The following is a 22,405-nucleotide window of genomic DNA, read 5'->3' as shown; positions in this document are numbered from 1 at the left end:
AGGTCTCTGAATGCCACCTCCTCAGAGAAGCTCCCTACCCCTCCCCCGTTGATCTATCTAAACTCAGCTGTTTTGTCCCTCTTACTCCATTGAACCTGCCCCCCTTTCTTTTTTTTTCTTTTTTTTTTTTTTTTTTTTGTCTTTAATATGTGTCATTTATCATTGTGTTGTCTATGTAGGGGAAGAAACATAATTTCCACTCTGCTTGTCTAGGTTTGTCCATAAAAAGAGACATCCCAACCTATAGAAATTTTTTTTATGCATTCATTTGAGCCCAACTGATGACATAACCCAGGGGGCAAGATCCCAAAGGCTCCAGAGCATAACCATCTGGGAGCTTCTCTTATGCATTTGAAATTGAGGGAACATAAGGAAGATTATTTCTTATAAACATTCTCCACATGAATGTTGGGTTTCTTATATTGACAGTTTAATAGCATGTGTACCTCCACACACATGGGAGATGCCCAGGAAAATCGAGTAACACCCCAAATGGCCCAAGCCATCATTTAAGTGCCATTTCAGCTAAAGACAAAAGAGGGGAGCAATGGGGTTACCAGGAAAAGCACAGGAAACAAGGATCTGGTTGTTATGCACATTTCCTCCACACCTTCTCCACTGATAAGAGTTTCTAGAGATTTAGTCAATTTCTTCTCTTGGCACTAAGAGGAAGACAACCTTGGAGATCCCCTAATTAATGCAAATGTCTCTTCAAAATGGTTCCTTGTATTCAGTTTTTAGAGCCTTTTTGGCTTCTGCTACAGCCTCACAAAATCCTCTTCCAAAGAGCCCTATTTTGGGGGTCAGGATCTGTTCCCCTTCACCTGCCTCCTGAGCTGAATAAAAGCTCCAGGAAGCAGTGCCTACGTGGCTCTTGCTGACCTACGCATGCTCAGCATCCAGCACAGTGGCTATAACCGTAGTAAGATTTTAACAAATCCTTTTCCTTTCAGAATGAATGAATGAATGCATAGGTCATTGTGTTTCCTCTTACTTCAAATGAGAAAATGGTCAATGAAAAGTAGACCTCAGGACTTGATTTTGGCTTTAGAAAAAAATCACTTTTTTTTCCTTCAAAATATATTCCATTCCTTATACCACCCAATTTCTTTCCAATTGAATCTGAAATTTTAACTCTTAGAAATGTCAATTTCCAATAACAATAAAAACAAACAAAACAAAAAACCCAGCATTTCTTAGGTTGACTTTTAGGAACACATTTTAAACACTCACTTTCAAGAAACACCTTCAACAAAGCATAAGACATTGCATCAGCAGCTCCAGATCTATTTTCTAGCTTCTTGGTATTATAAGCCCTAAAGTAGGTAAGCTTAACACTTGCCTAGCAATCAATGTTTAACACCTGAAGTGAGTTAACTGGATCTGCTCACATGGCTAAGATTTTTTTTTTTTTTTCCTTGCAAGAAGGGTTACCTCCCAGAAGCTTGCATTTTAAAAGATGGCCTACGTCAGTGGTCGGCAAACTCATTAGTCTACAGAGCCAAATATCAACAACGATTGAAATTTTTTTGGAGAGCCAATATTTTAAACTTAAACTTCTTTCAACGCCACTTCTTCAAAATAGACTCGCCCAGGCCATGGTATTTTGTGGAAGAGCCACACTCAAGGGGCCAAAGAGCCTCATGTGGCTTGAGAGCTGCAGTTTGCCAACCATGGGTCTAGGGTCTCTCCCCCCTTAACTCTTAGCTACACCTTGAAGATTTCAGAAAAGCTCCAAGAAAGGCCACCTGAATTTCACTCCAGGCACAAAGGAAGGGAAATTGCATCCTCCTCCGAGGCAAAGGGCAAGGCTCTCTCCCTCAGCGGGAACTAATAACCAGGCAGAGGACAGCTGGGGGGAAGGGGAGAGCCTTGTGAGATTTTATAACGGGTGCAGGAACATTGTCTTGCAGTCGGAGGGGTGCCCAATGCCAATGTCCAGGTCCATGACTGACTCATTCTGCCCCAGGAGGAGTCTTCTAGAGGCAAGCACTTTAATGACTTCTATTTTTCATCTTTATTGTTGAAATATTACACATTCTCTTCTCCCCCTCCCTCCATTGACTCCCTCCAACCCGCCCTGTCCCCTGTACCAGGCCTCCACCCTATTGTCTGTGTCCATGGGTTATGCATATACATATATACATACAAGGTCTTTGGTTGATCTCTACCCACCCACCATCCCCCACCTTCCCTCCCAGATTCCACACTGTTCCCAGCTTTTAAATGCTCCACAGGTGCATTACAGCAATCCGAAGGTGGGAGGGAAAGAGAAAGAGAGCCCCATGGCTGCAGGAAAAGATGCAGGGAGAAAAGAGAACACAGTCACGTCCTTCAAGCCAAGGTGGCGAGGACAGCTGACTTACCTGTGATGAAACAATCCTAGTAACAATCCTGGTCCTGGCACCATGACGTTGTAGGTGGCGGGAAGGGCAACAGGCGTCTGACGGACTGGTTAGGGCTGGACCAAACCTGGGGTCAGCAAGCTCGGTCCTTGAGTTCTGGCTAGGAAAGGATTTAGAGCCAAGACCCAAACTGGAAGACAACACTCACTTGGTAAATCTTATGCATAGAAAAAGTCATTCCTAAAACGGGCTTAGGAAACAAGTTCTACTGGGTAAGGGCCCTCAGAGCTAGGGAGTGGCGGGTGGGGAGGCAGATTTGGGCCCTGCATCCTATAGGTTTTAAGGGTGGAGATTTAGGGGCGGTGCCAGGTAATCTCAATAGAATATTCAGCAGCTTCCCAAGTGTGTCCTTTCAGGGTGGTGATCTGCACTGATTGAGTGGCCAGCACCAGGGCTGAGGTCCTTATTGAATGCAGCTGATGCTGAGGTCAGCCCTGGCTGCTTCTGTTGTTTATCTGGCTTTATGCAGGCCAGGAGCTGAAATGCCACTGAAGCCTGGATGTTATCTCCAGGGAGGAAAGGTCACCCCAAGACCAGGTCCCACCCTATAATTGATTGTCCTTTGCTAGACACCCGAGACTCTCTATCCTGGTGGCCCTTATCTGGCTCCTTATTCTTGACCTTGCTCTGCTCCTGTCGGCCTCAGTGCCTACCACACTTAAGCATAAAATGCATCGGCATGCTAGCTGTGGGTGAATATGAGGAAGAAGTCTGTTCTGAGAAAACCCTATCAGGTAATGCAGTAACCCTGGGTTCTCAAAGCCACCTCTGTGAATTCGACCTCAACATCCATAAGCCATCTGGTGTGGATTTCAGCCTTCTCAGATAGGAAACATAAAATGGGTTAGATCTGCCCCAGCTGGTTTGGCTCAATGGATACAGTGTCGGCCTACAGGCCAAAGGATCCCAGGTTAGATTCCGATCAAAGGCATGTATCTTTGTTGCAGGCTCTGGCCCAGGCCCTGGTCGGGGATCCTGTAGGAGGCAACCCATTGATGTGTTTCTTTCACATTGATGTTTCTCTCTGTATTTCTGTCTCTCGTCCACTCTCCCTAAAAATCAGTGGAAAATATCCTCAGGTGAGGATTAACAACAAAAAAATAAACAAACAAATAAATAAAATGGGTTAGATCCTGCAGCATCTGCTTGCCCAGAAAGCATAAGAACCTCCTTGTTGAAGGCAAATCTGAAACAATAGATCTTAGGCATGGATACTCAAGACTCACCTGTTATACTGATACAGAGACCCCAGGGCTGCATCCCCAAAGACAGGAATCATTCAATTATCATCAAAAATAAGAAACAATTGGTCTTTTTCTGTAACATGGCCTGGTCCCAATATAAACTAGAAGATGGGATCCATGTACATGACACTTCCGGAAATAATGGAGAAGCACACACACACACACACACACACACACACACACACATACTTACAGTGTCTTACCTTGATGGGGAATTGGCAGATCAGAGTTCAATTTCTGTCTCTCCCGTGTAAGGGATGTGCAACTGAACTCTGAAAAATTCCTTAAGACATCGCTGTACATTATTATTGTTTTTCATCCACAGAACATGCTATGATTTAGGCAAACCTAGATGAGATGCAGGAGTACCCATTTTCTAGTTCTTTCTGATGACTGAAAAGGTGTCATTCATCTCTAAACATCGTACCTTTTCTCAGTTTCCTCTCTCAGTGTTGGTTGTTTGCCAAGCTCAGATTCCTATTGCACCCGTTCCTCGGTTCCCATCTTTGACGAAAACTCCATGAAGGCTTCTTGGGTCTTGGGTCTTTCCACTTAAAATCACTTACTTCCTCCTCAGTTCTGCCTCACTGTGGACAATTGAGCTTCTATCTTACCAGGACAAACTTCTCATAATAATTACAGAGCGTGTTCTGTACTCACAGCTATGGGGCTTTTAGATCAGACCACTGTAAGTTTAAACCAAATTGGAATGCTATTTATTAAAGACCATTGATGAAGAATGTTTCAACAATTTGTTTTAGATAAAATGTATTATCTCCATTTTGTTAAATAAAGGAAATAGGTTTGGAGGTGTCATCCTACTGACTATATGACTCAGCTGGTGAATGCTCAATATATGTAGGAAACACAACTATTTCCTTTTAGATAATCCATCAAGTTGGGAAGGGGGTTAAATTGCAATGAGCCCAAAATAGTAGGATTGGGTAAAAAAAATTTGAACTAATGTATCTTTAATATCGAGTGTATTCATGTAAAAACCAGTATATCATGTGATGTATAAATGTGTGTTGACTAAGAAGAAAATAATAAAAATTAACGTCTGGCTATGATAGAATCTCTGTCTTCTACAATCATATAGATTAGAACAATGATTGCGCTGACAATATATGCAACACTATGTGGCCAAATGAGTCACTTTGCTAAGAAACTTTTTACACAAATAAAACAGTACTATAATTGAGGAAAATAAAAATATTATGAAAACTATTTCCTACAAGATACATTCTACAATTATTTTCTCCAGAAAAAAAACAAAACAAAAAACAACAACAAAAGGACATACAAACATCTAAGTCCAGTTTCACAATGTGATACATTTAATTCTAATCCCGGGTAACATGAACCATGATTTTGTTCTCAAATAGAAAGCGGCATTAAAAACCCTCTACCATCAATCCAATGGCTTTCAAATTCAAGGTTACAGCTAGAAAAATAAAAAGCCACCATTCCAGGTTTGGGATGGTGTATGAGATTGTAAGACAAAAAAATAATAAAAAAAAACAAACTACAAATTAATCCCTGGTAATTTAATTGGGTATATGTATATATATAAAGAGGTCTGTGTGTGTATGTTTGTGTGTGTGTGTATACACACACACACACATATATTCAATGCTGATATTCCTGTTTAAATTGTGCATTTATATAGCTTTTATAGCAATGCCCACTGTTACCTTATCTTTTTGACTGACAATAATGGGATTTCAGTCATGCTCAGCCTTTCCTACAGTGCCAGTGATGGGAATTTTTGAAATCTTATTACTGCTTGCACTGCCCTGATCTCAGATGGAACTTTCAATCAAAAAGGCAATCAGAAGGTTATACATTCGTGAGATCCCCTGCAAAGCCCATGATCGCATAATACAACTTGTTGGAAGGGCCCACTTGCCTCCAGTCCTTATGTGGCTATAAAGAGTAATTGGCTACTTAGCTCTCAGCACCCGCATTTCCTTCTCCAAAATGTAGCCCAGCCCAGAACTCCATTGAGACTCAGTGTGAAATCCTGCTGCTCCTAGGAGATTTCTAGGTCTCACGCAGAGACCTGTCTTATTTTAAGCATCTGATTAAACAAACTCTCTCAAAGACACATTTGGCTCTTTCTCCTTTCACTGGTGATGCCAGTGAATCTATGTTTTCTTTTATTTTCTATGCACACAAACACTTACCCACACATTTTTCTCTCAGAACATTTTCATTGTTCATCATCTAGAAATCACAATTCTGTGTAGCAAGGTTAACACCCGAATTTAATTTATAGCATCGTTTAACCATCCGATGATAAATTATTTCTAATCTTAAAATTACTATATTCATCCAAAATTATAGTAAAGAATGGGCCCTTAATACTCTAGACCAGTGGTTCTCAAGCTTTCTAATGCCGTGACCCTCTAATACAGTTCCTCATGTTGTGGTAACCACCAACCATAAAATTATTTTCGTTGCTACTTCATTACGATAATTTTGCTACTGTTATGAATCATATTGTAAATATCTGTGTTTACTGATGGTCTTAGGTGACTCTGCTATCGCTTCTCAATCTGTGGGTAGAGAACCACTGCTCTAGACTGTACATGTATGGGTGGGTGTTTAAAAGATACTTTTGTAATTTTATTTGATCAATTAGTGGACAGGGTGGAGGCTGAATGGATCCATGTGATGTCCAATCACCCAGGGATGCAACATCTCCCCACATAGGTGCCTGGAATTATGAGACAGGTAGAGGGAGATGATTTTGTCTCACTTGGCACCAAGACCTTCCTCCATTTGGTGGAAGAATGGGAAAGGACTAGTGGTTGGGCCCAATAGACACATTAAAATGCCTATGCAACAGAAAGCGCACAGTGACAACAACAGTCACTTGGATAAAGTTAAAAATGAGTATTATTTAAAGAGTTGAGCATGGGGTTCTCAAATTCTAAAAGTTTTGGAACCCTCATGCCCTCTCTTGGTTAAAGAAATCCTGGCAAGTCCACTGATAAGTTAAAAGCAGTTAAGTCTAGGTGTGTGTGTGTGTGTGTGTGTGTGTGTGTGTGTGTGTGTGTGTGTGAGAGAGAGAGAGAGAGAGAGAGAGAGAGAGAGAGCGAGCGCGCAAGAGAGAGAGAGAGAGCGCAAGAGAGAGAAAATGCATGTGTGTTCCTTGGACCTTTATTTAAATTCAGAGTACACTAAAAATATACTTCAGTCCTAGTAATAAACATACTTGATTCCATATTATAAAAACTTAAATGGGTTTATACTTGATTCCATATTATAACAACTTAAATGGGTTTTTAAGCACAACTTGCTAGCATGGTGAGAGCAACAACAAAAAATCAGCAAGAGATCCACACTTTCATGCTGTTTCTATGGGCAAAGTGAATTTTGCAGTAGGCTTTGGGCAACTGGTATACCAGACATTATCTCCTGCTCATGGAAACCATCATATGGTGATTATCCTATTGATTCCTAAGATTGGAGGTATGGATTTTATATTCCTAAAATTAACATGACTTTTGTCAAACAGGTTTATAAATCTGTACTTTATGGCACTTCACTGAGAAATATGCTAGAAATGAGTCCGGTATGCAAGAGATAAATAAAGTAATCATCTCTCCTTGGTTTAGAATGTGTAAGGTAGTCAGAATAGTATTAGTGAATATTATTAGTAATACTACTATTAATAATTTACACTCACTAAATATTTGTGTCAGACACTGTTCCAAATCTTAGTATATTTTGAAATCATTTTGGGCACTCATTTTGATCTCCAAAAACACATTCAACAGCCATCATGATACACGTAAAGGACAAACTAGGTGATTCTCAGGCAACAAAAACTCAGAAAGGCCTTTGTTAAGTCACTGGGAAGTTGTCAAGTCTAAGGATAATATTTAAATATTTTGTTTCTATCATAGTAGAAGTAGCCTCCAAAAATTGGTACCTTCATTGTTCTAGCCCAAGTCATGTTCTTTTCAGGCAGCCCAAGCCAGTGCCTGAGGTGGTGTGATCAAGCCATTTCACATCCTTGGTTCTTTATATAAAAGCTCTTACAGACAAAGGTGATTCTTGCAATAATTTAGTTGCATGTTCTAGAATTCTAGTTAGACTCTCGCAGTAGGTCTTCATCTGATTGGGGAAAAGAAAAGTGAAGACAACAAAGGTATTTATAAAAATATATTTCACAAAGTAGGAAACAATACAGGAGTTTTCTCTGAATACAATACATGGAGTAAATAAACAATATTGCCTTAAAGCAAAGTAGAAAAGTAAAATGATCTGCATGTCGTCGTAGTTCGGTTGTATCATACATTTCTCTACTCCTAAACGGTCAGGTTGGTATTACAAATTGAATATGCTCACATCTGCTAGGGCTGTTGTCTTTTGGACTCTAAGATGTTCTGGGTCTCACCAGGAGGATCGGGGAGAGAAGTGCTGAAAACAGAAGCAGTAAAATTATGTACAAGTCGGGTTCCTGCTCTAAAACATTGTGGGGCGACTTGAAGCATGTCTCCTGGGTCATGTATGTAGGTATCTAAAAGTCTAGAGTTTAAATATTCACACGGATCGATATACTTTCAGATGTTTGTGCTTGTAGTAAAAACACCAAATACTAGGAGTATGAACAAAATAGAAAACAGTCTAAAAGTTTCTCTGGGAAAAAAAGCTGTTCCTGCCATCACCAGTCACAATAACACTTTCTACACTAAAGAGACTATTTGCTCCCTGGTCAAAATATTGCCTGCCATACTCATCTCATCAAAATGTACATGTATTAAACATTCATTGTGTGTGTGTGTGTATATATATATATTTATATAAAACAATCTAAAGGATTATTAATGGATATAATTTATCTTTTTTTTTCTCCATATAGTCCCTTTCCTCTATAGGTTACCAACCTTAATAAATAAACGCATGAATGGACATCAATAAAATATTTATTTTGAGGCTTAAACAAATAAAACCATCTGTCCCTCACATCGTCCATTGCATGACATAGTCTACCTCTGTGTCCTTGTGGAACGAGATGAAGTGGAGGGAAGGAGTAATCCTGCTTCTTAAAAGCAAGCCTGTTCCGTGGGATTTCTCGCCTCCCACCACTGCGCTGGCAAGCCCCACCTTGGAATGGATTCGGGACATGTGACTATTTTAAGGCTCGACACACTATTTAAAGATGCTATTCCGTCTCTGATGGGCGAGGCCAACCGTTATGTACATGTGTGGTCTCTGTACCATCTTAGGAGGCCTTCCCAAACTCCCAAAAGTCAGGATGTACAGCCGACCAAGTATTGCTTTAGCGTATGTGGCGGGATCCTTATTGGTGAAGGGGGGGAAAAACCATTCCCATTTATAAAAATCCTTGCAAGAAGACACATCTCAGCAACAAATTCCTTGAAGGTCCATTTTGTCTAAGAAAGCACCTTTTTAATTTTGATATATATAATTTTCCCCCTCTCTGAAAACTTTCCCTAAGCTTGAGGCAGGATCCCCATCTTTGTGGTGGTCACGTACATAGCAACTATCCAACGACTTCTAGACACTCCACATAGTTTAATTCACACTCCACAAGATGCATCACCTCCTAACATAGACTTTTTTATTATCCATTATTTTTTTTTTGGTTCCACATTAAAATGTAGTTGAAGTTTATAGATGATTGGTGCTACACTTGCCTCTAAAACAAATAGCCGCATTGGCTGCATCTAAGGGGAGTGGCCCTAGCATATTACAGAATGCTCAGTTCCCGTGGATGGAGGGAATCATCCACTGTCAAGTTTCTTTGTCACTTTCACCAACAGAGTACAGTTCGCCCAGTCTCTTAAAGCGGGGTCCCCAGTCACTGAGGTAGTCAAAATTCTGGTCTGAGTCTGAGGTGGCCGACTCCAAGGAGCTGAGGGAGCCCGCCACAGAGCCCCGGCCTTCGTAGCCATAGATCTGAATGGAGTCATAGGGCGGGGCCGTGGGGTCGTTATCTGCCTCGTGGAGCCGCACGTTTATAAACTCATCCACGTCCACACCATTGGGAACCGGCGCCAGCCCTTGCCTTGGCATAAATTGCAAATCTGGTTTAATATCCTTACGGGGTAGGAATCCATTAATCCCATCCGGGTTCTGCAGAGTGGCAATGTCAAAGGCCTCCGTGTCCTCCTCCCCGCCTCCTTCGTCGTCGTAGCGAATTATGTTCTCTCGGACATCTTCATCGTCTTTGATGATCAATGGCTCGTTTTTGTGTCGCCGCAGGGTGACAAACAGCACCACGATGACTGTAGGAAAAACAAAACAATGAAACAAAACATGAAATAACAGCCAACTCGAGTATAATGAGCAACACACACACCTTGTAGGCTCAGAGGGAAGATCATTATTCTAAAACTAATGGGCCTATGGTTTTGATAATATTGCCTTGTGAATTACGCAAAACACCTTTATGAAGGATGGGCTCTCAATCCTGAGAGAATGCTGTTTGATTTTAATATTAAGAAAAAGATCTCAGGAAGACAATGCCATCTTGAAGAAAAAAATATATATATTCTATTTTTTTGTCTGCTTATTTTTTTTCTTTTTATCTCACCAAACTTTGTGATCAGATGGACTCAGCAACCCAATTTATAAACTGTTTGGATAACAGAATGTTTGGGACACATATTTGTTGCAGCAAATGGGTGTGCATTAGATCTGGAGGTCTTCTTTATAATAGACTAGTGGCCTGGTGCACAAAATTCATGCACGGGATGGGAGGGTGTCCCTCAGCCTGGCCTGCACCCTCTCCAATTTGGGATCCCTCGGGGGATGTCTGACTGCTGGTTTAGGCTGGATCCCTCAGTTGGACATCCCTCTCACAATCCGAGACTGCTGTCTCCTACCCACTCACCTGTCTGTCTAATTGCCCCCAACTGCCCTCCCCTGCTGGCCTGATCTTGCCCCTAACTGCTTCCTCCCCTTCCAGCCTGATATCCCCTAACCGTCTCTGCCCAGCTCCCGCCGCCGTGGCTTTGTCTGGAAGGAAGTAGGATGTCTGGAAGATGTCTGGTCAACCTGGTCTAATTAGCATATTACCCTTTTATTAGTATAGATGCTTTTATAACCACATAAGGCCCATTCCCAGTTCCCTCACCATTCAGCTTAGTCTATATTTTCACTGGTGATGGCACTGAAAAAGACCCTAAATAGTCATCTCCAATTGGACATTTACTATTTTTTTTTACCATTGATTTTTGGAGTTGAAAGGGACAGAGACAGAGAGAGAAACATCAATGTGAGAGAGACACATCAATTGATTGCCTCCCACATGCCTGGACAGGGCCAACTGACTAGGGTCAAACATTTACCATCACAACCCTTTTTCTCCTCACCTCCTCTTAGTGATCTCAGAGCCAGGAGAAGTCCAAAAGACTTCCTCTTTCCAAAAGCATGCTAGATACCTGGCTTGGTCAGGGTTTGCTGTCCTTATGTACAGTCATTGATGAACCAGAAAAATGGGTACCATGAGGCTATGAAGGAAATACATACCTAGCAGCAAAATGATGCACGCTAATATGGCGATTAGGGCGCCCATACTGAGTCCAATTGGAAGGACGTAAGCTTCCACATTGCAGGACTGGACAACACCATCACTGCTGCAGCCACACACCCGGATGGTCAGCGTGCTGGTGCTGCTCAGAGGAGGGTTCCCACTGTCACTGATGACAATTGGCAGAAGGTAGACTTCTTGCTTCTGGCGGTTGAATCCATTATGCTTGGCCAAAATGCTGAGGGAATTATCTGGAAAAGGTGGAAATCACAATCGTGTGCATCATTTAAAAAATGGCTGCCCAGGCAACACTTGTTTTTCTAGTTCATAAATCCTCTGCGAGCCTCCAGGCTACCCGACTCCACTGGACCACTCAGGTTCTTTGTCCCTCTCCTCTTCCAATTTTTTAAAGTATGTTTTCTTAAATTGATTTTTATTTATTTTTATTTTTATTTATTTATTTATTTTTTAAATATTTTTATTGATTTTGTACAGAGAGGAAGGGAGAGAGATAGAAAGCTAGAAACATCGATGAGAGAGTGTCATCGATCAGCTGCCTCTTGCACACCCCCTACTGGGGATATGCCCGCAACCAAGGTACATTCCCTTGACCGGAATCGAACCCGGGTCTTTTCAGTCCCCAAGCCGACGCTCTATCCATTGAGCCAAACCGGTCTTGGCTAAATTGATTTTTAGATAGAGAAGAAAGGAGAGGGAAAGAGAGAAAGACATAGATGATAGTGATACATCAATCAGTTGCCTCCTGCACGCTCCCTTCTGGAGATCAAGCCCAGAACCCGGGCATGTACCCTGACTGGGAATCAAACCTGGGACTTCCTGGTCCATGGGAAGATGCTCAACCCACTGAGCAATACCAGCTAGGCCTCTTCCCATTTTCCCAACTGGCGTGGACCACAATATCCATACCCAAACAAGTCCAAAGAATGGGGCCCCATGATAAACTAATGGAATTTTATCATCATCTTGTAGATGCAAACTATTTCTTTAATTTAAGAAAAAGTGTCCTTGTAGAAGATACAAATTATCCAAAGTCCCACCAATAAGCTTAATTTTCTCTCATTTATCCTGCCTGACAATGCAAAATTGGCGGGACAGAATCTCACCACAGTTGAAAGACATGTTTGAGAAGTTCTGGGTTAAAAATAGACTATGTGGCACTATGGCATACAAAAGAATGCAATTTATTGACTCTCACAGGTAACTAAGAGGTTGTGCATGCTCGAGCATTTAACATGGTCAAGTCCTATGTACTGCCAATTGGAGGAGATGGGCCACATATATTTAAAATGTGTAGAGAAGACCTGCAGTGATTACACAGGTAAGAATAAAATGAAAAGTCATAGGAAAAAGTGTTCCATTTCACATGTGTCAATTATCTGGAGATCCATATTGGTTATCTGAGTCAACACTTAAGGACATGTAGGCAACATTTAAAGACATCAGTTCAAAATAAAACTGGTCAATGAATAGGAATTGGTCCTACAGTTCTCAAAATTTCACCCCCGATATTTTTTTTGTCTTCATCCCTATCTCATGAACTATAATCATATTAGATATATTCGTTATTAATATATTTTCTCATTTTGACTAATGGAAGAACTATCTATTCAAATTAGGAATACTAATTATCTCAGACTGGTTTTCCCGTCAAAAGCAAATGAACTTAATTTTGGTAAATGTGTGCTGTGTTTTCTGGGTAAAATGATGATTTCAGTTGGAATTTCTTTTCAAATATTGGCAAGTTTGGAAACATTTGGCTACCTCATTGTTGCATATTAAGGCAGGGATTCCAAACCATTGCTGTCCAACTCCTGGTCATCAGTGTCGTATTGTTTACAGAACAATCAAATGCATGAACAAATAGTGCATGCATATGACTTCAAGTAACTATGTTAAATCTTTTGTACCACATAGTTCTATAACCAGATTCCAAAAAATGAGAGCCATTCCCTAAAACAGATGCATTAATTACACTTATTTTTTCTTTGTTTAGCAGGGGTGGGGAACCTTTTTGCTGCCAAGGGCCATTTGGACCATAATATCATTTGCAGGCCATATAGAATTCAAATTCTCATCTTAAAAATTAGCATGCTATATTTAGTCAAGCATTTCACTAATTCACCCCTAATGCCTTGGCAGGGCCTAACCAAATGATTTCAAGGGCTTTATGTGGCCCAGATGTTTCCTGTCCCCGATTTAAGCAGGCCCATAATGCCTTACTATTAAGCAGTCAGACAGAAAAAGACATTCTTAGTTAACTTTTTCCCCCTAAATTTCTTCTGGTTGTGCTTCATTGTCTAGTAATTTTAAGAGCCAAAAAACCCTACAATGTCTCTAATGGAGTTAAACAGTGATATAGAAAATGATCCAGTAATCTTCATTTCCATGACCTAGAAGGAAGTACCACTAAGCTAAAAGCAGGAGAGCATTATCTCACAGCCGGATATACACTGAGTGGCCAGATTCTTATGATCTCTGAACGCATAATAATCTGGCCACTCAGTGTATATCCTATATAATAAAACGCTAATATGCAAATCGTCCCCTCAACCAGGAGTTTGACCAACAGGCAAGCAGGCCAACTGCCCATGTCCCCTCCCCCTGGCCAGGCTGGCTGGACCCCATCCATGCATGAATTCATGTACTGGTCCTCTAATATATATATGGCCAGATTATTATGCATTCAGAAATCATAAGAATCTGGCCACTCAGTGTAGAATATAGAGCTGTGTGAAATTTTCAGAAAGTGTGTGACAAGTCTGACTCCAGTTAATTAGTGCAAGGAACATTAGTAGATGGTTTCATATACCATTGTTCAAAACAGAAGATGGGAATTGCTCTTCAAGATGCAATTAATGAAATTACAAGGAGGCCTTTCTCCTTTTGCGGTTGACATTATTTATATAAGAAACCATCTTTATATATTCTCTCTCTAAAACAATCTATAATGAAATTTAGAAAGTGCAGCAGGAATATTATTCTTGCAAAGCCAAAGGCCTATCCTTTATTGCATAGAAAAAAACATTGGTAGGTCTAACACTAAGCTCACAATCATATAATTTACTACTTCTGACATTTGTTCCCCTACATATAGAAAATTATTGACTGCTTAAAGGTAGTCTATGAGTCATTTTTACTAAATTTTACCTGCTACTCCCAGGCAATGACAATTTCTTATTTGCCAACTCACTTAAAAAAAAAAAAAAAAAGTTATTTTGGTCCTAGCCAGTTTTTCTCAGTGGATAGAGCATCAGCCTGTGGAACAAAGGGTCCTGAGTTTGATTCTAGTCAAGGGCATATGCCCAGGTTGTGGGCTCGATTTCCAGTAGGGGGTGTGCAGGAGGCAGCCTAACAATGATTCTTTCTCACCACTGAGAAAGAATCTTTCTCCCTTCCTTTCTGAAATCAATAAAAATATATAAAAAATAAATATATTTTTAAAAAATCATTTTTACTCTAGTTGGTTTGGCTCAGTGGATAGAGCATGGGTCCCGTGAACTGAAGAGTTCCAGGTTCAATTCGAGTCAAGGGTATACACCTTGGTTGCAGACTCAATCCCCAGCCATGGTTAGGGTACATGCAGGAAAACAACCAATAGTTGTGTCTCTCACATCAATGTTTCTGTTTCTTCCTCTCCTTTACTCTTTAAAAATCAATGGGGAAATATCCTCAGGTGAGGATTAATAGCAACAACAACACAATTATTTTCCCTGGCCAATGTGGCTCAGTTGGTTGAGTGTTGTCTCTGTTGACTGGTGCCATTCCCAGTCAGGACACATACCCTGGTTTCAGGCTCTATCCCCAGTAGGGGGTGTGCAGAAAACAGCCAGCCAACATATCTCTCTCTCTCTCTCTCTCTCTCTCTCTCTCTCTCTCTCTCTCTCTCTCTCTCTCTCTCTCCCCCTCCCTCCCTTCCTCCCTTCCTCTCTCTCTAAAAATCAACAAAAACAGTTTTTATAAAAATCATTTTGATTGGTGTTTATATTTATTAATAATTGTGTTAAGTTATTTTATTAGACCAAATAAAGCTGCCATTAACATAAAAACTCCATACACATAAAAATCATCGTGTATCAGCACATTTCTAATTCGTGTATTTAAAATACTTCTTTTTAAATCTACATACCAGAAATATCTTCTATGAAGTTCTGGTTTGTTTCTTTAAAACATCCTCTTAGGGACTCTCTGTTATGACATAATGCTCTGTTTTTCTAATGGTGCATTGATACCATGCTTTTTATGTATATAAACTTGATAATGAACTTGGATGTTTTCCACTAACGTGTTCTTCAAGAGCATCTTGGCTATTCTTGCTCGTTTACTAATCTCTAACAAATATAGAATCCGATTACCAAGTTTTGTGAAAATCCCCATAAGAACTTAAGTCAGAATCATATTACAATATAAATGAATTTTGAGAGAATTGATTTCTTTATGGTCTTTAGCCTTCTATATTAAGATTGTAGTTTTATTATTTTCTTTAATATACATCAACACAATGTTTTAATTTTAGCTGCAGGAGATTTTTACCTCTTCCGTTAGATTTATTATTGGTGTGTACAATTTTTTGCTCTGGTAAATATAACCTGTTTAAAATTATATTTTCAAGTCATTGTTGCTGGTGTATGAAATGAAATTGTTTTAGACATCGATTTTAATTCCGGTAATCTTCTAAACCGTTCTTTTAACTTATAAAAATATCTCTCCTCACAAAGTTCCACTTCAGCACGATAGTTTGAGGAGCACTACGAATTGTTCCCCAGTGAAACTGGTGAACATTATAAAAGGAAAACATGTATCATCTCAGGAAATGTTCCTGAGGCCAGCAGCAAATGAAGAAACATTTACTCAAGGAAATCCACCAGCACTTGGTAAGAATGGGGAGACTGGTGTGTGAGTCAGAACCCACTTCTTCATCCCTCCTTCCAGCTCTGTTAGATTGAAACTTCACTCCAAACCAAGTCAGCCAAGATCCCAGGGCTTCCCCTCCTCCCAGCTAGCAGTTGGAGGGCTAGCTCTTTTAAAATATATTTTTACTGATTTCAGAGAGCAAGGGAGGGGAGAGAGATAGAAACACCAATGATGAGAGAGAATCATTGAGCAGCTGCCTCCTGCACATGCCCTACTGAGGACCAAGCCCGCAACCCGGGCATGTCCCCTGACCAGGAATCAAACTGTGATTTCCTGGTTCATGGGTGGATGCTCAACCATTGAATCACACCAGCCTGGCTGTTTTTTCTTCTTCCTGATATCTCTCTATCCCTCTTTAGTCTAAATTTGAATTGTTCAGACTCATGCATTCTTTATATCTTTGCTTAATATTGCTTCTTTGTGGATAATTTCCTTCACTGGTTGTCCCTGATCTCCTCAGATACATTAGTTATGTATTCTTCTAAAATCCTTTCTTTTTCATTGCAGTTTTTATTACAAAGAAGTAAAATATGGCAGTGGGGATAGGAGAGACACCAGGGACATGGAAATAAAGTAGGGAACTTCTAAGTAACAAAGAACCAATTGTAGATGCATAATGAGTACTCAGCCAATATTTGCCGAATAAATGACTACATCATCCATATTTTGTGGCACTCCTACTTATATCTCTTATGTTATTCTGTCATAGAGAATTATATGTGGTTCAAAATAAGTCATTGAGGAAGTTCAATTTCAGGCGATTGGAAACAACACACAGCCTAAAAAATATTGATAGTTTCCAAGTGTCTCCCCAGGCATGCCTCATATCATGTAACATAAGCAATAAACTGAGGATGATTAGATTCAAATAGAGAGGACTCAGAGAGGGAAAAAAATGTTCTAAAATAACTGCAATGCCATCATATTCAGGAGGTGCACACTAGGATTCTCTGGAGCTGAAACTGAATGACTTACATTCAGAGGGAGGGAAGATAGAGTGTGAATAAGACCCTCATATGGTTAGTTGAGGAGGAATTTCTTCTTTAATTATTGATATTCAGGTTTTTATTCATTTAGAGCGGCAAATCAACATACAACATTCTTTCATACAACATTAATATATTTTTTAATAATATATTTTACTGATTTTTTTACAGAGAGGAAGGGAGAGGGATAGAGAGCTAGAAACATCGATGATAGAGAAATATCGACCAGATGCCTCCTGCATACCTGCTACTGGGGATGTGCCCGCAACCAATGTACATGCCCTTGACCGGAATCAAACCTGGGACCTTTCAGTCCACAGACCAACGCTCTATCCACTGAGCCAAACCGTTTTCGGCCAACATTAATATCTTTAATTAGAATGCTATTTGTACCCTGCCCCCCATTCCTCCCTTCCTCATGTTTTCCTTCCTTCCTTCCTTCCTTCCTTCCTTCCTTCCTTCCCTCCCTCCCTCCCTCTCTCCCCGCCTTCCCTGCTTTTCTCCCTCCCCTTCTTCTCTCCTTTCCTCTCTCCCTTTCCTCCTATTATTTGCTCTGTATTTTTAATGAAAAATAATTATCATTATTATTGTTATCATTGAAGTATCCTATGTTCTTTCCACATTGTCATTTTTTTTTTTTCAGGTAAAAGAAAATGGATTATGGCTGGCTTGTTAAGCATCAACCTCTGAACCAGGAGGTCACAGTTTGATTCCCCATCAGGGCATATGCCCGGGTTATGGGCTTCATCCTCAATGTGGGGTGTGCAGAAGGCCACCAATCAATGATTTTCTCTCATCAGTGATGTATTCATCCCTCTCTTCCTCTCCCTTCTGCTCTGAAATCAATATATATTAATATATTTATAATTAATATATCGATAATATATTTATTATCCTATATAATAAAACCCTAATATGCAAATTGACTGAACAGCAGAACCACCCATTGCTGTGATGTTCACTGACCACTAGGGGGCAGATGCTCAAGGCAAAAGCTGCCCGTTGGTGGTCAGTGCTCTCCCACAGGGGAGTACCATTCAGCCAGAAGCCAGGCTCACAGCTGGCAAGCACAGCAGCGGTGGCAGGAGCCTTTCCCCACCTCTGATACAGACACTTCTTAGGACCTCTCGGGGTGCCAGACTGTGAAAGGGTGCAGTCTGGGCTGAGGGACACCACTCCCCCGCAGTGCATGAATTTCTGCGTGGTCATCTGCACCATTGCCCTGCTGCAGAACCTTTACTTCAGTCTCCGTCTTATTTCTTGGAAATCCTGGAGCTCTGGCTTTTGTTTAGCCTTTCAGATGGAAGCAGCAGCAACAAGGAGCCAGAGTTAATGAAGGCGGTTGGCAGACAAATATTTATGACAGAAAAAGAACAGATGAAGAGAAGATCAGTAGATAGTATGCCTTTTTTTGAGAAATGTCTTCTGGCATTTGACTTGCAAATTTAATTCAAATATTCTGGATCGATTCAAATGCAATGAACATGGCAAGGAGGTCAAAATAAAGGGAAAATGGCTCTCTGTTCAGTGGGCAAGAGATTTAATTAAGTTCTTATCATTGTTGTGTCTGTTGTTTATTTACAAAAAAACCCAAAAAACTGGCAAGGCAACATAGATACTAACATCCAAGAGCTTTCTGCATATTAGAAACATATACACACAGTATCCAATATCTATAAATATGAAGCCAAGTTCTTAACATCAACACTATATATATATATATATATATATATATATATATATATATATATATATATAATGTCTATTACCATAGACACTAAGTCTTATCAGAAATAATCAGGCTGTAATGAATTAATAAAAATGAAGACTCTGCAAAGTTAGTTTCCTCCAGTGCCGTTATTACTTCCTACATAATTCACTGGAAGTGTATTAACACTAAACCTGCAGCAAGCGACTGTATATGCAGAGCCACCTAATTAGGCCATTTGTCACTCTTCCCTTTTTCCTCATGAGATGGTCCACCATGCCGCCTGATGTCAAGAAGTGCAATGTTTACCTGAGTGTTGTCTCATTACCATACTGAATGTTTAATTAAAAAGTATAGCTAGCCATAAAATATTGACCAAGGTTTACTTTGGCTTTAGAAAAACATTATTGTGAATTCCTTCGGCAGTGTTTAGACTGACATCTGACTTCAGGTTTAGTCCAGCATTTATAAATACCCCAAATGAATTAGCATATTTTTAACACAAAACGTTATTTCACTATAGCCATGTCACACAGTAGTTCTATAAATATCTCAGTGATGGTCACTTGGTAGAAGAAATACACAGAGGGTAGGCTGTGCTTTTTAGTTTATGAAGCTTAGGACTCATCTGTAAACTATGAAACATAAGCATTTTCTAACATTATTTAAGGAGCTACATATATCCTTACTCAGTTGATACTATAAAATAGAGTTGTTGTTTTTTAAAATATATTTTATTGATTTTTTTACAGAGAGGAAAGGAGAGGGATAGAGTCAGAAACATCGATGAGAAACATCAATCAGCTGCCTCCTGCACACCCCCCACTAGGGATGTGCCCGTAACCAAGGTGCATGCCCTTAACTGGAATCAAACCTGGGACCCTTCAGTCCTTAGGCTGACGCTCTAGCCACTGAGCCAAACTATTTTTGGCTAAAATAGAGTTTTAAAAAATATTTTAAAATATATTTTTATTGATGTCAAAGAGGAAGGGAGAGAGGGAAAGATACAGAAGCATCAATGATGAGAGAGAATCATTGATCAGCTGCCTCCTGCATGCCCTTCCCTGGGGATTGAGCCCACAACCTGGCCATGTGCCCTGACTGACCTTAGATCAAATGGTGACCTTCTGGTTCTTAGGTCAATACTCACCACTGAGCCAAGCAGGTTGGACAAAATACATTTATTTTTAGAGCATATAAAAATAACGTTTAGTGAAGTGATCTGAATGGTGACCCCCAAAAAGACATGTCCACCTCCTACTCCCGAGAACCTGTGAAGGCTACCTTACATGGAAAGGTCTTACTGATGGAATTCAATTAAGAACCTAGAGATTAGGAGTTCATCTGGGAGTACCTTGTGGACCCTAAGTGCAATAACAGGCATCCTTGTGAGAGTGAAGCAGAGGGAGAGTGGACACAGGGTAAAGAAAGAGAAAATGGCCCTGATTGGTTTGGCTCAGTGGATAGAGCATCAGCCTTTGGAATCAAGGGTCCCAGGTTTCATTCCGGTCAAGGGCATGTACCTTGGTTGCGGGCACATCCCCAGTAGGGGGTGTGCAGGAGGCAGCTGATCGATGATTCTCTCTCATTGATGTTTCTAACTCTCTATCCCTCTCCCTTCCTCTCTGTAAAAAAAAAAAAATCAATAATATATATATAATTTTAAAAAGAAAAGGAAATGTAACCACAGAGGCAGACCCTGGCATGATGCGGCCATGCTATGATTGGCATGGGATGCCCACGGCCAACAGGAAGGGGAAGAGACAGAGAATGAACTCCCCTTTAGAGTCCCTGCAGGGTGTGGTCCTGCCCACACCTGGATTTCTGGCCACCAGCACTGTGAGAGAATAGACTTGGGGGGGTTTAAGCCTCTCAGTTTGTGATAATTTGTTAGGGCAGCCCTAAGACCGTCAGCAAATCTAATGAGGTATGATTTTCAGAGGCAGGGAGGGCATCCTCACTCCCATTTACAGGAGGAGCAGGGTGTGTGAAAGATAACGTGACTTGCTCAACAGTAGGCCAGCTAGGAATGACAAGGAACTCTAAGGCATTTCCTACACTCTCTCTGTCCTCTTATCAAAGGTCACCTCAGGAAACAAGGGAAAGTAAGCTCCAAAAGATTACTTTAAAACTCAAAAATAAGATAAACAAGAGGAAGGGTATGGAGGGAGTCTTTCCCAGTCTCTGACACTTTCTCAGAGGCAAGGTGAAAGCTGACGGAGGTTCGATTCCCGGTTGTTCAGGACACATGGCTGGGTTGTAGGCTTGATGCCGTGTGGGGTGCATATGAGACAGCTGATCGATGTTTCTCTCATTGCTGTTTCCACCTCTCCATCCATCTCCCTTCCTCTCTCTCTAAAATCAACAAAATAAGCCCAGCTTGAGTGGCTCAGTGCTTGAGCACTGACTTATGGACCAGGAGGTCACGGTTCAATTCCTGGTCAGGGCACATGCCCAGGTTTCAGGCTTGATCCCCAGTGTAGGGTGTGCAGGAGGCAGCTGATCAATAATGCTCTGTCATCATTGATGTTTCTCTCTCTCTCTCCTTTTCCCTTCCTCTCTGAAATCAATAAAAATATTTAAAATAAAATAAAAATCCACAACATAAAAAATATAGAAAAATATTTCTGGATGCTAGAGAGCCATTCTAGTCTATTCCATTACTTCCCTGAGGTGTTTGCAGTGGTTAATGGCTTGGCCCAAGCCCTCAGAGGCACCCCTGGGACAGCTATTATGTTCTGGGTTCTGTAATACAGCAGGGGTAGCAACTGATAGCAATTTTCCTGCATAATTCCTTCTCTTCTGGTTTAGTGGTAAAACAGCTGCCAAGAATAAAACATAAAAAAAAGAGGGAAATGATGCAAGACTATGCGACACCCTACAGTGAGCGGAAGTCCAGTGTTTGCCCTGGCATCATTTTAAAGTGTAATATGTTATGTTAAAACAGCTTGGCTAAACATATATCTTCGGGCAAAAGTCTTACTCTACCGCGAAGGCAAGAGGATGGGAGGCATCTGTGTAGATAAAATTGTCATCCGAGCAGTGGCCCCATTGTCATTTGTCCCAGGTAGCTGAGAATGGCACATGCTTTTGAAACTTAAAACCCACATTTCTTTTCTTTTCTTTTTAAATATATATTTTTATTCATTTAAGAGAAGAAGGGAGAGCGAGAGAAAGATAGAAACATCAACGATGAGAGAACCATTGATTGGTAGCTTCCTGCATGCCCCCTACTGGGGACTGAGCCCACAATCTGGGCACGTGACCTTGACCGGAATGGAACCTGGGACCCTTTGGTTTGCAGGCCAACGCTCTATCCACTGAGCCAAACCAGCTAGGGCAAAACCCACATTCTTTTTTAATATATTTTTATTGAGTTTTTAGAGAGGAAAAGAGAGGGATAGAAAGCTAGAAACATCGATGAGAGAGAAACATCGATCAGCTGCCTCTTGCACACCTCCTACTCAGGATGTGCCTGCAACCAAAGTACATTCCCTTGACCGGAATCGAACCTGGGACCTTTCAGTCCACAGGTCGATACTCTATCCACTGAGCCAAACAGATTTCAACAAAACCCACAATCTTGATCACATTGGAAATAGTCCTGTTCTGATCATACA

General features: G+C 40.7%; 1 protein-coding gene across 2 annotated transcripts in view; it reads right to left on the bottom strand.

The window, feature by feature from the left end:
- Window positions 1-6,911: 6,911 nt before the first annotated feature.
- CDH8 (cadherin 8) overlaps window positions 6,912-22,405 on the bottom strand; it is a 290,013-nt gene continuing 274,519 nt past the window's right edge. The window contains exons 10-12 of one of the 2 annotated variants that reach the window (XM_045582826.1): window positions 11,159-11,410; window positions 9,730-9,912; window positions 6,912-7,774 (exon numbers count right to left, since the gene is read on the bottom strand). In XM_045582826.1, the coding sequence (XP_045438782.1) occupies window positions 7,746-7,774; window positions 9,730-9,912; window positions 11,159-11,410 (464 nt within the window). In that variant the 3' untranslated portion in view covers window positions 6,912-7,745. Of the gene's footprint in view, window positions 7,775-7,809; window positions 9,913-11,158; window positions 11,411-22,405 lie in introns of those variants that run through there. The other variant, XM_036440793.2, reaches the window with a different exon arrangement.

This window comes from Pipistrellus kuhlii, unplaced genomic scaffold, assembly GCF_014108245.1.
Source record: "Pipistrellus kuhlii isolate mPipKuh1 unplaced genomic scaffold, mPipKuh1.p scaffold_m20_p_17, whole genome shotgun sequence".
Taxonomy (NCBI): domain Eukaryota; kingdom Metazoa; phylum Chordata; class Mammalia; order Chiroptera; family Vespertilionidae; genus Pipistrellus; species Pipistrellus kuhlii.
Note: the sequence above shows the minus strand (reverse complement) of the source record. Positions and strands in the feature narration are given on the sequence as shown.